The sequence below is a fragment of the Lepus europaeus genome, chromosome 13 (assembly GCF_033115175.1).
Source record: "Lepus europaeus isolate LE1 chromosome 13, mLepTim1.pri, whole genome shotgun sequence".
In the NCBI taxonomy this organism is placed as follows: domain Eukaryota; kingdom Metazoa; phylum Chordata; class Mammalia; order Lagomorpha; family Leporidae; genus Lepus; species Lepus europaeus.
This window is the reverse complement of record NC_084839.1, coordinates 21,349,280-21,366,117: the sequence shown is the minus strand read 5'-3', so window position 1 is coordinate 21,366,117 and position 16,838 is coordinate 21,349,280. Positions and strand designations below refer to the sequence as shown.

The window sequence follows — 16,838 nt, the reverse complement described above, 5'->3', positions numbered from 1 at the left end:
GTAAATCTTTGTTTTCCAAAACCAAAGCCAGTAGATAATGTCTGTGATTGAAAAAATTTAAGAAATAACAGTATGAGTATATTCTTTAGAAATACAGAAGAAACCAGTAAGAATAGCAAGTTATTGTTAGGGGTGGGAATCAGGGCTAAAGAGCAAGTAGGGGAAGTGTTTTCCACCTTAAGCCATGTGTGATGCTGTTTGTGGTTATAAATTGTTTTCATGTATTAACTTGGATAACACTGAAATTTTAAATGTAAAAAGTTAATTTGTCAATCACTAGAAATAATAACTGTTAGTCTGTAAAACACAGGGCCAGTGTTGTGGTGCAACAGATAAAGCCACTGCCTGTTACACCAACATTTGAGTGCTGATTTAAGTTCTACCTCTGATCCAGCTGCCCGCTAATGCACTTGGGAAACCAGCAGAGGATGACCCAAGTGCTTGGGCCCCTGCCACTCATGTGGGAGGCCTGGATGGAATTCTTGGATCCTGGCTTCGGCCTGGCCCAGTCCTGACCCTGTGTCATTTGGAGAGTGAGCCAGCAGATGAAAGATCTCTCTCTCTCTCTCTCTCTCTCTCTCTCTCTCTCTTTGTAATTCAATTAAATAAATAATTTTTTTTTAAATTTTAAAATTAAATAACTAATTCCATTAAATAAATAATTATTTAATTATTCAATTAAATACATCTTTTAAAGGATTTTTTGTAGAAAATAGCTATTTGATTAAATGGTCTTAATTCTGAAAATGAGACTACTATATAATAGTCTGCATCTGTTTTCATTATAAATATGTGGATTCTAAGCACTGTTAATGCTTCCTTTTTTCCCTTAGGTTGATGAAAAAACCGTAGGAGAACCTGGTTGGCTTTATGGTAGTTTTCAAGGAAATTTCGGTTGGTTTCCATGCAATTACGTAGAAAAAATTCCATCAAGTGAAAAAGCCGTATCTCCTAAGAAGGCCTTACTTCCTCCTACAGTATCCTTATCTGCTACCTCAACATCTTCCGAGTAAGTGTTTAGCTAATAGAGGAATTTATGTAGCTGTACCTGTGTGTGAACTCCAATATGTAGGTATGCCATCCTGCCACTTGGTCATATTATAATTGAAACCGGACTGGACCTCCAAGAATATTATTTGTTCCAAATTTAATACCAATGTTTAGTAAGTGATAACATAGATTAGTAGTTTGTTCATGAATTCATTTTTTTCCACAAATTGTAAACATACTGTATGTATCACAAACAAGTTGATAAGTGGTAGTATTTTATTAGTTTCTAAACAGACAAACAAACTTAAAATGTTATCTTGCAGACCACTTTCTTCAAATCAACCAGCATCAGTGACTGATTATCAAAATGTATCTTTTTCAAACCTAACTGTTAATACATCATGGCAAAAAAAATCGGCTTTTACTCGCACTGTGTCCCCTGGATCTGTGTCACCTATTCATGGACAGGTATGTTGTCTGTAATTCATTCCTTGAATTTGCTTCTGATTCATATAAAATAAAATGGAGATTTTATACAAAGTCATCATTCACTCATTTAACTAGTTTGTAGCATTTAGTTTCTATTCTTATCATTTATATATGATGTGAAGTTGAAGAAATGATTATTACTTAGATGTTTCTCAGCAATTAATTCCCACTGTGTAAAGTTGCTAACAGGGGCTGGCACTGTGGTGTGGTGAGTAAAGCCACCACCTTCAGTGCCGGAGTCACATAGGCGCCAGTTCGAGTCCCAACTGCTCCACTTCTGATCTAGCTCTCTGCTGTGGCCTGGGAAGGCAGTGGAAGATGGCCCAAGTCGTTGGGCCCCTGCAGCCATGTGGGAGACCTGGAAGAAGCTCCTGGCTCCTGGCTTCAGATCGGCGCAGCTCTGGCCATTGCAGCCATTTGGGGAGTGAACCAGCAGATTGAAGACCTCTCTTTCTCATTCTCTCTCTCTCTCTGACTTTGACTTTCAAATAAAAAATAAATGTTTTAAAAATAAGTATAAAATAAATAAAGTTGCTAGCAGGTGTTTCTAAGCCCAAAATATCATTTTTATAATTTCTATTATAAATTCTTGATTTGTAGCTATTGTAAGACGATAAAAAAATTTGGACTTTAAGGGCCTCTGTCATTTTTTTTCTTAAATAATTCATTTGTCTGGGAACCTTGGAACTTTATTGCATATATTTAGCCTTTGATTTAGATGTAGTCATTGCAGATGCAAGGATACTTCTAAAGGTCATGGAAAATGGAAACAGAAGATAAGTTTGTTCTATTTTGGTGTGAAGGAATCTAGAAACTCTGGGCAGGAGTTTGGTGCCGTGGCTGAAGCACCACCTGGGACACCTGCGGTACATATTGCAGTGCTGGGCTCAAGTCCTGGCTCCTCTGCTTCCTTCCAGCTTCTTAGTAGTGCACAGCCTGGAGGCAGCAGGTGCTGGCTCATGTACCTGGGCCCCGGGAGGCTGGGCTCCTGGCTTTGAGTTGCCCTAGCCCTAGCATTTGGGGAATGAACTAGTAGATGGAAGATCTGTGTGTGTGTTTCTCTCTCTCTCTCTCTCTCTGCCTTTCATATAAGATGAAAATAAATAAAATGCTTAAATTAAAACTTTTGGGCCGGCGCTGCAGCTCACCAGGCTAATTCTCCGCCTGCGGTGCCAGCACACCGGGTTCTAGTCCCGGTCAGGGCGCCGGATTCTGTCCTGGTTGCCCCTCTTCCAGGCCAGCTCTCTGCTGCAGCCCGGGAAGGCAGTGGAGGATCTCCCAAGTGCTTGGGCCCTGCACCCACATGGGAGACCAGGAGAAGCACCTGGCTCCTGCCTTTGGATCAGTGAGATGCGCCGTCCGCAGCGGCCATTGGAGGGTGAACCAACAGCAAAGGAAGACCTTTCTTTCTGTCTCTCTCTCTCCCTGTCCACTCTGCCTGTCAAAAAATAAAAATAAAAACTTTTGAAATCCATACATAGTTTTTTCATGGTACACACTTTCATGAATTTTTTGAAGATCCTTTGTATTGTTGCATTAACATTATTAAAAAGAGGCAGGCACCGCGGCTCACTAGGCTAATCTTCCACCTGTGGCGCCAGCACCCTGGGTTCTAGTCCCGGTTGGGGCTCTGGATTCTGTCCCGGTTGCCCCTCTTCCAGTCCAGCTCTCTGCTGTGGCCCGGGAGTGCAGTGGAGGATGGCCCAAGTGCTTGGGCCCTGCACCTGCATGGGAGACCAGGAGGAAGCACCTGGCTCCTGGCTTCGGATCGGCACAGCGTGCTGCCCATAGCAGCCATTTGGAGGGTGAATCAATGGAAAAGGAAGACCTTTCTCTCTGTCTCACTCTCACTGTCTAACTCTGCCTGTCAAAAAAAAATTATTAAAAAGAAATCACAAACTTCATAAGAACAGGACCCTTTAAATTTACCTTCATTCAAAAATGTGTATTCTAAGTAAAATCTGGAGTGAGTATTTAGCCTAGCAGTTGAGATGCCTGTATCCCACATTAGAGTGCTTTGGTTTGGCTCTTGGCTCTAGTTCTTGACTCTAGCTCCCTGCTAGTGCAGACCCTGAGAGATGGTAGTGATGGTTCAGGTAGTTGGGTTCTTGCCACCCGTAAGGCAGAACTGCATTGTTCCAGCCCCAGCTTCCGCCCTGGCCTACCAATGATGATATAGGCATCCAAGGAGTGAACTAGCCACTGGAAGTACTCTCTCCCCCTTCTCTCTGTCTCTGTGTCTCAAATACATTAATATTTTCTAAGGATTTATTTGAGAGGCAGAGTTACAGACAGCAGGAAAGACTGAGATAGCAGGGTTCCTCCCACTGGTTCACTCCCCAAATGGCCCAAATGGCCAGAGTTGAACTGATCCAAAGCCAGGAGCTTCCAGGTCTCCCACATGGGTGCGGGGGCCCAACGACTTGGGCTATCTTCCACTGTTTTCTCAGGCCATGGCAGAGAACTGGATTGGAAGAGGAGCAGCCAGGACAGGAACCGGTGCCCATATGGGATGCCAGTGCCACAGGCAGAGGCTTAGCCAACTATGTATGCCACAGCAGCAGCCCCAACACATTAATTTTTTAAAATAACATGTGAAATTATTCTTGATTGTTTTGTGTATGTATTGCTGTAATAAACCACTCCAAAATGAAAAAGATAATGTGTAGTCTATAACCACAGGTTCTAGAAATTTTAGGATGTGCTTGAAATTTAAGGAAAATAAGTCAAAAATCCCTGCCATCATGGGATGGCATTGTGGTGTACCGGGTTAAGCCACCACCTGCAGTGCTGGCATACCATAAGGGTGCCAGTTTGAGTTCTAGCTACTTCACTTCCAATGTAGCTCCCTGCTAACATGCCTGGGAAAGCAGCGGAGGTTGGCCCAAGTGCCTGGGCCCCTGCACCCACATGGGAGACCCAGATGAAGCTTCTGGCTTCAGTCTGGCCCAGCTATGGCTATTGCAGCCATTTTGGGGGTAAACCAATGGATGGAAGGTCTTTCTGTATCTCCCTTCCTTTCTATAACTCTGCATTTCAAGTAAAATAAATCTTAATTTTTTTTTAAATTCCTGCCAGCACATAGTATATAATTTAATGAAAGAGGCATATTAGTAAGTGTGAAGTATGAGAAATGTTGTGATGAACATGTCTACTAAGTCCTAAGGAGGTCTGCAAATAAAGAGCATCCTACTCCACCTGTTGTTGTTGGAGCAGACTTCACAAAGGGCAGGCTATTTGAATAGGACCTTTCAGAGACCTGCAACATTTCACCAAGAAGGAAAGTTACTCCAGTGAAAGGACAGCTTGGGGAAAGTCACTGAGACCTGTAATGAGAGTTGGCGGTCAGAAACAAGAGATGTTCATAGAGTGGCTGGAGCACAGGATTCGTGAAGAAAGGGTCAAGGAGTAAAGTTGGAAAGAGGTCGAGGTTCGTTTGTGAAGTATTTAGTACCATGCCAAGCAGCTTGGCAGTAGAAAGTCCCCACGGGCTCCTAAGGCATTGATGCGTGTCCTGTGGAAAGATGACTCTGGCAGGAAGCTAGAGGCCAGGCTGGTGGAAGGAAACCAGTTGCCGAAGACTCTTACAACAGCTGAGTAATGAGGTGATGCTGTATACCAGCGTGCTGGTTATGCAAATACATGGAAGAAGAGATGGATTTAGAGAGTATTAGGAACTGACACTAATACATAATCCATTAACCTGGAGACTGAGGAAGAAGTTGGAGTTAAAGATAACTCTTCAGAGTGATATCATTGTCTTTGATGTAAAGTATAGGAAGCGATGGTTTAGTTAGAGTCTAAAAGTGATTGCATTTCAGACGTGTTAACTTTGAGGTGTCTGTATTAGGGAGAACCTCATGGAAATGCTCAGTAAGCAGAGGTGGGGAAGGGGGGTTGGGGTTGGGGAGGTAGAGTGGCACTGTGGCATAGCCCGTAAAGCCGTGTGGGCGCCTGTTTTGAGTCCTGGCTGCTCCACTTCTGATCCAGCTCCCTGCTGATGCACCTGGGAGTGCAGAAGATGGCCAAAGTACTTGGACCCTCCCACCACATGGGAGACTGGATGAAGCTCCTGGCTCCTGACTTTGGCCTGGCCCAACTGAAGCTGTTGTGGCCATTTGGGGAGTGAACCAGTGGATGGAAGACCTCTCTCTCTCTCTCTCTCTCTCTCTCTCTCTCTGCCTTTCAAATAAATTAACTAATTAAAAAAGAAAGAGTCAACAGTTGGATGTACCTTTCTGGAGCTCACAGAATATAGTTGTATTGGAACTATAGATTTGAGAAGTCCTAGGCATAAGTAAGATTATTGAGGAACAGTAAGGGAAAGAGACTGGACAGAACAGGGGCTTTCAGTCACCGAAGAGGGAACCTCATGACCACAAGTGTTTTTTGTGATGTCAGCACTGTCAAAGACCAAGGAAAATAAGAGTTTGGAGGAAGCGTTGAGCTTTTCTGTTACTGTTAGCTACCTGGTTTGGCAGAGGTTCATTAGTGTGATTTGTGCAGAACTTAAGCTAGAAAGGATTGAGGGCTGAAACTGGAAAGCAAGTTTAAGACTCCTTTTAAGAAATTTAGAAGTGGAAGAAAGTAGAGAAATGGAGGAAGAGAGGAACTTAATGTAAAATATTTTTAGAACAGGAAGAGGTATAATAGAAATTTAGAGTACAAGAAGTTAGCTTTATTAAAAGAACAAAAACACTCTTTTCTCTGAGAGGGGAGGAGAGAGAAAAAAGAATGGATAAGAATGTGAAGTTAGGAGACAACAGAAAAATGAAGAGAGAGAGAGAGAGCAAAGCTACCTCTGTTTGTAGTGGAGTGAACTAAATCAGCTACAGGTAGGAGATGTAGGAAGCTGGAGGAGAGAAAAGGTTTGCAGTAACTCCCTTTTCCTTTGTTTCTTGATATATTTGATGGATTTGTGAGTACATTTATTGTATACCCTCTGTTTGCCTTGCCTAGAAGTGATGATGTTTCCTTGAATGGTAGGCACTCAGTCTATCTTTACCTTAAAGAAGGCTGATAACATAATGTCTATCATATTTAAGAGAGTTGGTAGATTGAGCTTGTCGTAAGTCTTTACTGGGGCTGGTGCTGTGACGTACAGGTAAAGCTGCCACCTGCAGTGCTAACATCCCATATGGGCAACAATTCAAGACCTGGCTGCTCCACTTCCGATTCATCTCTCTGCTGTGGCCTAGGAAATCAGTAGAGGATGGCCCTTGTCCTTTGGCCCCTGTACCCACGTGGGAGAGCTGGAGGAAGCTCTTGATTCCTGGCTTCAGATCAGCGCAGCTCTGGCCATTGAGGCCAGCTGGGGGAGTGAGCCAGCGGATGGAAGAACTCTCTCTCTCTCTCTCTCTTTCCTCTCTCTCCTCTCTCCTCTCTCTCTAACTCTGACTTTCAAATAAATAAATAAATATTAAAAAAAAGTTTTTACCACACCAAACTGATGTTCAAACTATTAAGTATGTTATATACTGGGAAACAGAAATCATGGCTACCACTTCTTTAAAATTTTTTTTTATTATTATTCACAGGGACAGGTTGTAGAAAACCTAAAAGCACAGGCCCTTTGTTCCTGGACTGCAAAGAAAGACAACCACTTGAACTTCTCAAAACATGATATTATTACTGTCTTGGAGCAGCAAGAAAATTGGTGGTTTGGGGAGGTACACGGAGGTAGAGGATGGTTTCCAAAATCTTATGTCAAAATCATTCCTGGGAGTGAAGTGAAGCACGAAGAGTAAGCATCTTTCTGTGTTTGCTTAAGGTGTGGGGGCTGGTGTTTTCACTGAGTCAGCAGAGGTTATGACTGTACAACAAAGCTGAAAGTTGGGGCAGACGTTGTTGTGACTGCCACGTGGGATGCCTGTGGACCATATCAGAGGGCCTCGCTCAGGCCCTGGCTACTGCACACTGCAGTCCAGCTTTCTGTGAATGCACTCAGGGGGTAGCAGTTAGTGGTCCAGGTACTTGGGTTCCTGCACTCACAAGGGAGGCCAACAGTTCTGGCTCCTGGCTTCCATACATACACATACACACACTCATACACACAACGTATATATAGCTATGGGCAACTATTTGTGTTTTATATGAATGTGCGTCTAAATGAAAAGGCATTCAGATTTCATGGAAAGGTACTGGGTTTTGAAAATCACAAGGCCTGAATTTTTGTTCTGTCTTTTCCAGACTGCAGGGAGTAACCTATTTGTTCTTCAGTGTTTTAGTCAGTTGAATGAAAACATTAGATAATCTTTAATAATGCTGTAACAATGACACTAGCTGAGATTTGTATGCTGACACTGTGTTACTTCCTTTATAGTAATAATCCTGTTTAAACTGCATGACATTTTACAGAGAAGAAAGCCTAAGCAAAGAATTTAAGTTTAAATTTTAGTTTTACAAGGCATTTTTCTAGCTTTGATTCACTTGCGAATTCCTTCTAGTGTGTGAGACCTGCCTTGTCAGCCCATACTGATGGGGAATTCAGCCCTAGACAGGCAGTGCTTCCACTGGGGCCACCGCGAGGCTCACTTTCAGTTGGCTTGAAAGCTGCCTCACTGTACTATTTGCTCACTGGTCCTGAGGAGCCCTGGGCATCCTACAGGTGTCTGCTTCTTAAACATGATTCCATCAGATTTTTGAATGGGCTAGGGTTTGAAATGGAAATTAATGTTATACCTGTTCCGAGGTATAAGTTCCATTATTTTGTTATTTTTAATGTAGTATGCTCTAAGCAAATAATAAAATTCAGGTATTGCCTTTATTTTCCCTAAAGCAAGCAAAACCCCATGTATGTTTTAGGGAAAGATGGCCCATTTACCAATGTGTGGTGTCTAAGTTCAGGCAGGCAAATTATCTCACATTTGAAAAACTGTTTAAATTATTTTGAAATTACGTTAACATTTTTAAAAAGATTTATTTATTTGAAAGAGTGACAGAGAGAGAAGGGATGTGGGAGAGGCGGGGTGGGGGGAGAGACCTTTTCCATCCACTGGTTTACTCCCCATATGCCTGCAACAGCCCAGACCAGACTGAAGCCAGGAGCCAGGAACTCCTGCCAGGTCTCCCACTTGGGTGGCAGGGACTCAGATACATTTAGCAGAGAGTTCAGTTGGAGGTGGAGTAGCCAGGACTCAAACCTGCACTCCAATAGCTGATGCAGGGTGGCAAGCAGAGGCTTAATCCCTGCACCATAATGCCTGTCCTTACATTAGTATTTTTTAATACGTGGAAGTTTATGACCAGGCAGTCATTCATCCAGGAGGATGTTACACTTGAGTGTTCTGGTCTGTATACAGAGACAATATTGGGTTTAATTTGAAAAAGCACCAATGCCTGCTGTATTCATCAGGTCCCCTTTCTTGGTTTTTGCCTGCATGTGTCTATTGTTTATTGTTTGTGTGTGTTTGGCAGACCAGAAGCTCTGTATGCAGCTGTAAACAAGAAGCCTGCCTCCACAGCCTATCCAGTTGGAGAAGGTAAGCTTTTGGCAATTTGTAAATTAGATGAGACTGTCTTAGTTACTGATTAATTATCTGAGTTCACACAGTTGTATTCTCCCTGTTTCTGAGACTTTAGTGTTAAGATAAGGTTAAGAAAACCTGTCCTTGCCTCTTTCACATGAATGTTGAGGATACAGACAAATATGGCTGAAAATACTTGGCACTTTTAGAAAGTCAGTGCTGTAACAACTCAGCATAGACTGACGCAGTAAATAAGAACTATTGCAGTAATTATTATAATTCATTTGGGTAAGGAAAGTTCAGTGCATTTGGTTGTTTGTAAATTGCATTTTAATTATAGTATGCCATATATATCACTAAATGGGGTTTGAAATCAGGGCACATCTTTTCATAAATATTGACAGGAGCTTCTTCTCTATAGCCTTTTGACTTTGAATCATTATTTTGATATTGTTAATATGATGAAAAATATTGTCTAATCTCAGATATTTTGATTTAATAATTCTATACATTTATAAATGAAAAGCATCTGCCTATTATAAAAATAGTTGAATAGTTGAACCATGTTTTATTCAAAATCAGTTTGATGGTAAATTAAACATTTTATTTGATAATCTGTGTTGAAGATTTTGTGCTAAAGACTGAAAGATGCAAGAATGAATAAAACACGTTCTTCGAACTGCTCATAGAATGAAAAGGATAAGTACACAATTTTGGTTAGTTCTAAACTGAATGAACAAAACTTAATTCTGAGTAGGACCTAAGAATCCACAGAGGTTGCATTATCTTAAATAGTGGGTAGGGTCTTGCATAGAGAAAGAAAGAGAAAGGGCTTCTGGACAGAGGAATTAGCATGGACCTAGAAGTTGGGGTGAAAGTGCAAGGCCCTCCAGGTCACCAGGCAGGCTGAAACCACAGGTGTATTACGGAATGAGTGGAGTGAGCGCTGTGACGTGGCCCAGGGATTACTGAGGAGCCTTTTGGAAAGGACCTTTCAAACTGTAGCATACTTCAACCTTGTGATCGTTTTGCTTTTGTTGAATCAGCTAAGTTGAGTGATACTAGGAATGTGAATAGTCAGGAGGCTGTAGATGACATTTCTGATCATCTCCAGTTTATGACATACAGACCAAATTCCATGTTGTCAGGTACTCATATAATTAAAACTGAAAAAGAAAGAAAAAACATTAAAAATAGTTACTGACTGTTTCTTCTTAGCAGTAATCTCAGGAACGAAGTCAAAGCCAATATAAATTCAGACATTTCCCTCAAGGTCATTCATAGCAAATATTTGTTGAGCATTAACTCTGAGCCAGGAAGTGCTTTGAGCTGGTTTGTAGTGCTGCAATCTGTTGGATATTGGGCATTTACATAGCTATGTGTGTTAAAGAATTAAAGAGAAATGTGTTGTGGCATAGCAGGTAAAGCCACCGCCTGCAGTGCCAGCATCCCATATGGGTGCCAGTTTGAGTCCCTGATGCCCCACTTCCGATCCAGATCTCTGCTGTGGACTGAGAGAGCAGTAGAATATGGCCCATGTGCTTGGGCCCCTGCATCCACGTGGGAGACCCGGAAGAAGCTCCTGGCTCCTGGCTTTGGATGGCCCAACCATTTGGGGAGTAAACCAGCAAATGGAAGCCTTCTCTCTCTCTCTGCCTCGCCTCTCTAACTCTGCCTTTCAAATAAATAAATAAATCTTTAAAAAGAGAGAGAAAATAATTTAGCAGATTAAAATATCTTTTGCATAAAAACATTAAAATTTTTTTACATGTTTTGAACCATTTTACTTACTCTCATTGAGCCTCATTCCATTATCTGTAAAACAGGAGTGTAATATCTGTTTATAGTTTTGACTAATTCCTTGTGATAATAGTAAAACAACTAGAAAAAAAAAGAAAAGCTCTATGTTAAATCAAATAACCTTTGTCTGAAGAATTATAAAATAATTGCTTTATTCCTTTTTCTAACTTTAGATCTTTTTGTTTTTAATTTATTTGAAAGGCAGAGTTACAGAAAGGCAGAGGCAGAGGTTGAGAGACAGAGAGAGGTTGTCCATCCGCTGGTTCATCCCCAAATGGTGGCAACAGCTGGAGCTAGGCCAGTCCGAAGCCAGGAGCCAGGAGTTTCTTCCAGGTCTCCCACGTGGGTGCAGAGGCCCAAGCACTTGGGCTATCTTCTACTGCTTTCCCAGGCCATAGCAGAGAACTGGATCAGAAGACAAGTAGCCAGTCTTGAACCAGTGCCCAGTTGGTATGCTGGCTCTGCAAGCGGCATCTTTACTCACTATGCCACAGTGCTGGCCCCCTAACTTTAGATCTTTATATGAATATTAGGTTTCCTTAATGCATAAAGTCTTTTATAGTATATTTATATAAAATCTTGGAGAGTAACCTAGTTTCTGCTTTTACTTCTGTAATCTTACAACAAAAATCTGTTTCTCTTTGCTTTTTTCCCTACAGAATATATAGCACTTTACCCATATTCAAGTGTAGAACCAGGAGATTTGACTTTCACTGAAGGTGAAGAAATACTGGTCACCCAGAAAGATGGAGAGTGGTGGACAGGAAGTATTGGAGATAGAACTGGAATTTTTCCATCAAACTATGTCAAACCAAAAGATCAAGAGGTAGAGTCATTTTACTATGAAAATCATTCCATTCTTGGTGATCATGATTCATACTTAAAACAGAGATTATGTTTGATTGGGCTGTTGTGGTTACAAGGAAATCACTTGAGGTAGCTCCAGTAAAATAGGGATTATTATAGTTCTAGTTAGAGAAAAAAAGGAGACAGGATTTAATGAAATTTTAGAAAAGGCACTACAGGTGGGGCTGAGTCTTGTGATAACTGAAGCTGAGGAGTGGTTCTGGATTCAGAGAAGCTCACAAAGGACCACCTGGAAGGATTTGTAAATCTTGAAGGCTCTAACATTCATGTAACTCATCCTATGCTCTCTCTTCCTACTTCTTTTCATCCCATTACCAGTATGATGCATTGCAGAAGTTTTCAAACTTTCTATTTCACCAACTTTTTATATTCTCAAAAATTACTGGGGCTGGTGTTGTGGTACCATGGGTTAAGCTATTGCCTGCAACTCCAGCAGCCCATATGGACTCCAGCTGGAGTCCCAGCTGCTCCCCTTCCAATCCAGCTCCCCGCCAGTGTGTGTGGGAAAGGAGCAGAAGATGGCTGCTGATCACACAAATGTTTTTCCCTACAACCACTACTGTACTCTCGTATGTAGTAGAAATGTTTTAGGTACACTTTGTTAGTCACTCACAGTTTTTATTTTTTCTTAAAGATTTATTTATTTATTTGAAAAGTTGAGTTAGAAGGGGAGGGAGAAGTAGAGAGATCTTCCATCCACTGGCTCACTCCCCAAATGGCCACAACAGCCAGGGCTGCACAGATCTGAAGCCTGGAGCGAGGAGCTTCCTCTGGGTCTCTCACATGGGTGCAGGAGCTCAAGGATGTGGGCAATCTTCCACTGCCTTCTCAGGTACATCAGCAGGGAGATGGATCAGAAGTGGAACAGCCAGGACTTGAACCGGTGCCCATAAGGGATACCAGCACTGCAGGTGGAAGCTTAACCTTCTAAACCACAGCGCCAGCCCGTTTTTATTTTTATTTACCTATTTAAAGCTTTATTTATTAATTACTTCCTTTGAAAGGCAGATGATATAGAGGGAGACACACACACACACACATTTTCCATCTGCTGATTCACTTCCCAAATGGCTGCAACAGCCTGGACTAGACCAGGCCAAAGCCAGAAGCCAGGAACTCCAATGGTGTCGTCCACATCTAAGGCAGGAGCTCATTTATATGTGGGCCAATCTTCTGCTGCTTTCCCAAGCACATTAGTGGGAAGCTGGATCAGGAGTTGAGCAACTGGGACCCAAATTGGCACTCAGGTTTGGCATCACATTGTAGTCGGTGGCTAAACGCACTGGGCCACAACACTGGCCCAGCTCTGCTCAGTAGTGTTACTGCAGCTATGTATACACACACACACACACACACATGCACGCAAATTCTTCAAGTTTTTATTCAGATTCCTAAAAATGGTAAATATGTTGGTCCATTTTATCCTTCAAAGTCAAACATAAGTCATAGTTGTTTGTGACTATATAGATTTTTTTTGTTCTTAGGTCAGGTTCAGTCAGTTTGCTGCTTATTCAGCAGGAACTTCAAATGAGTCAGGGTCCCGTAGAAAAAGCAAGAGTAAAACTCACATATGCCTTAACATATCCAGGATATATGGGTTACATATGCTGGATGTTGAGGCTAACCAGTGAATGGGAACTATTTGGCCTGGAGAGTTATGTTTACTAATTAGGAAAGATTCAGAAAATCTGGTTTCAATGGTTGACAGCATCAGCCACTTGGATATAATGTACTCCTAGGCCGGCGCCACGGCTCCGCCTGCGGTGCTGGCACCCTGGGTTCAAGTCCCAGTTGGGGCGCCGGATTCTGTCCCAGTTGCTTCTCTTCCAGTCCAGCTCTTTGCTGTGGCCCGGGAAGGCAGTGGAGGATGGCCCAAGTGCTTGGGCCCTGCACCCGCATGGGAGACCAGGAGGAAGCACCTGGTTCCTGGCTCGGATCGGCGCAGCACGCTGGCTGTAGCCGCCATTTTGAGGAGTGAACCAATGGAAGGAAGACCTTTCTGTCTCTCTCTCTCTCACTGTCTAACTCCACCTGTCAAAAAAAAAAAAAAAAAAAAAAAGACTATACCTCCCAAGTGATTTATTCTTCACTTACTTAGTTAATAAAAGGGTCATTGTTATTTTGGTCGTAACTTAAAGAAAGAAGAATCCTTGGGAATAGAAATCTCTGATTTGTGATAACTTTTGTAATTTTATATCTGGATTGTTGGAAATGATAAAACAGCTTATCTTTTTCTTGTAGAGCTTTGGGAGTGGTAGCAAACCTGGAACATCAAACAGAAAGCCCGGTACGTGTGACGGCGGTTCTGAAGAATTGCTGCGGTATTTGTTCCGCTGCAGTCTCGGACTCATAGCGCCTGTTTTTCTTCTTTTCAGAGATTGCTCAAGTAACTTCAGCGTATGTGGCTTCTGGTTCTGAACAACTTAGCCTTGCACCAGGGCAGTTAATATTAATCCTGAAGAAAAATACAAGTGGGTGGTGGCAAGGGGAGTTACAGGTAATATTCTTTAATATCTACCAATGTTAGCATTAAAATAATAAAAAGATTAAAAATTTCAGATCACCCACAGTCATTAGCACTTAGAAGTAATGTCTTCATTTTTAGCACAGTTGAATTGCTATTATAAAACAACAAATGGGGGAATAATTTTCTCTAAAGACAGTTGTTTTCCAGTAGTGTGTCCCTTAAAAGACCACAGGTCACCTTGAAGGAAAACATAGCACCAACCTTGCCTGGAATAGCCCCAGATCGCAGTAGACTGTCTAGAAGGCACGATTTAGGCCCATACTGAGAAAATACTACCCAGTGGACTGTCTCCCAGTGTCACTAGGCTCTGAGGCAGCTGTGGAAGGAAAGTGCAGACAGATGAGCCTGGTACTTTCCTAAAATACTGACAGGTGGTATTTGCACATTTTGTACACAAAGAGGGTTCTTCTCTCCCTTCTGAAATTTACTTACTAGTTAAAACTAAAAAGCATTTTAGGGTTAAAAGATGAGGAGAAGTATACATTATAATTATATTTTTAAAGATTGATATGTGATTATAATATGGAGGATAAACATAGCTTCATTCTTTAATCAGAATCTTAGGATTCCTAAAGAAAAATGGGGGTTCAAATTCAGCATCTTCTCAAATAGCCCTGTGAGTTTCCACCTTCTGATTTACTCTGAAGATGTGTGTACCCAACTAAGTGAGAGACAAAGCTCACCACAAATTTATGGCCTCCTGATTATTAACAAAATTCCAAGAGGCGTTCGCAGTTGGCTTTACCATTTTAGGAGTTGAGTTGAACTTACTAGGAAAACTCTAGAAAGCTCCTTTTAGATTATATATTCAGAAAACTCTGAGCCTGAAAGACCACCCAGTACTTGGACAGGTGGCGGATGCAGCAGCACTTTGAGGTGCCTGTTTTATTGAGTCTTCTGGACGTTGACTGAGAGACTTGACGAGTTCAAGGGTCCCCATCACTACACTCACTTTTGAAGCCAACTTCACTTTTGAGGGTCCCCAAGACTACTGCCAAGTTTGATCATTCACTGTGATAATTTCACAGAACTCATTAAAAGCTGCTATGCTCCTAGTTACAGTGCATTTCCATGAAAGATTATAGCCCAGGTTAGAGGCATGTAGGGCGGAGTACAAGAGGATTCCAAAAAGGAAACTTCCAGTTGTCCTCTCCCAGTGGAGTCATGGACAGCATTTGCTCCTCCTAATGATGGTATGTGACAGTACTCACAGAGTATGGCCAGCCAGGGAAGCTCACCAGACAGACCCTTAGCGTCCAGAGTTTGTATTGGGGTACCATCACATAGATATCATTGATTGCGCATCCAGCCAAACTCAGTCTCCAGCCCCTTCAGAGCTGAACTAATAATGCATGACCTAAGGCAACCACCATAACTCACATCATTAGATTTAGCATGGCCTAAAGGCCTCGGGTAAATTAGACGCTCTTGTCAGTCAAGATATTCCAGTAGCAAAAGCCAGTCCTCTCTCTGAGTGAGATTCAATTCTTTGCTACACAAAGTTTTTCTGATTTTTGATTTACATCTCAGGTGATTGTTTTAATCTTATCTTTCAATTGTATATTATTTTCCTTATTTTATAGGCCAGAGGGAAAAAGCGACAGAAGGGATGGTTTCCTGCCAGCCATGTTAAACTTCTGGGTCCAAGTAGTGAGAGAACCACACCTGCCTTTCATGCTGGTATGGAAGTGGATTAACATGTATTTTTTCTTAGACGAGTTTATTAAAACTCAGCTGCTTAAATTAGCTAAGTCTTTGAGACATGCAAAACAAACACCCTTTCCTTACTACTTGAAAGTCATGTGCCACTGACAACTTCCCTTCTGAAAGTTCTGTGTAGAGTTAGCCTACTGCTCACTGATGCCCGAACCATTTCACTTCTTGACATTTTTTTTTTAATTTTAAGGATTTATTTGATTATTTATTTGAAAGGCAGAGTGACATTGACAAGAGAGAGACAGAGAGATACCTTCCATCTTCTGGTTCACTCTCCCAATGGGCCAGTCTGAAGCCAGGAGCCAGAATTTCCATCCTGGTCTCCCACATGGGTGGCAGAAATATAAGTACTTGGGCCATCATCCACTGCCTTCCCAAATACATTAACAGGAAGCTGGATTGGAAGTGACATATCTGGCACTGGAACTGGCACTCCTGTGTGGGATACCAGCATCACAGGTGGCAGCTTAACCCACCACACCACAGTGCTAGCCCCTCCTTGAAGTTTTTCCTTGTGAGATTGCTAAACCATAATACTTGAAGTGAAGCAGTTGGTTTGGGCTTTTAACTGTAGTTGGGAAATTCATGTTTTCATAAGACATGGAATGAGAGGAGGGTTAGAGAGAGGGAAATTTTAGCCTGATGTTAAGAGTTAATATGGCCGGTGCCGCGGCTCACTTGGCTAATCCTCCGCCTGCAGCGCCAGCACCCCAGGTTCTAATCCTGGTCGGGGCGCCAGATTCTGTCCTGGTTGCTCCTCTTCCAGTCCAGCTCTCTGCTGTGGCCCGGGAGTGCAGTGGAGGATGGCCCAAGTGCTTGGGCCCCTGCACCTGCATGGGAGACCAGGAGGAAGCACCTGGCTTCTGGCTTTGGATCGGCGCAGCGCGCTGGCCGTAGCGGCCATGTTGGAAGTGAACCAACAGAAGGAAGACCTTTCTCTTTGTCTCTCTCTCTCTCTCACTGTCTAACTCTGCTTGTCCAAA

The 16,838-nt window shown here is 42.4% G+C and overlaps 1 protein-coding gene across 6 annotated transcripts in view; it reads left to right on the top strand.

Annotated features, from left to right (window-relative positions):
• The window catches only part of ITSN2 (intersectin 2), a 176,263-nt gene that overhangs the window by 114,513 nt on the left and 44,912 nt on the right, over nucleotides 1-16,838 (top strand). For 5 of the 6 annotated variants that reach the window (XM_062209048.1, XM_062209045.1, XM_062209046.1 and 2 more), the window contains exons 20-27: nucleotides 834-1,009; nucleotides 1,314-1,458; nucleotides 7,017-7,222; nucleotides 8,893-8,960; nucleotides 11,405-11,571; nucleotides 13,854-13,899; nucleotides 13,988-14,109; nucleotides 15,723-15,819. In XM_062209048.1, the coding sequence (XP_062065032.1) occupies nucleotides 834-1,009; nucleotides 1,314-1,458; nucleotides 7,017-7,222; nucleotides 8,893-8,960; nucleotides 11,405-11,571; nucleotides 13,854-13,899; nucleotides 13,988-14,109; nucleotides 15,723-15,819 (1,027 nt within the window). The remainder of the gene's footprint in view (nucleotides 1-833; nucleotides 1,010-1,313; nucleotides 1,459-7,016; nucleotides 7,223-8,892; nucleotides 8,961-11,404; nucleotides 11,572-13,853; nucleotides 13,900-13,987; nucleotides 14,110-15,722; nucleotides 15,820-16,838) is intronic. The other variant, XM_062209050.1, reaches the window with a different exon arrangement.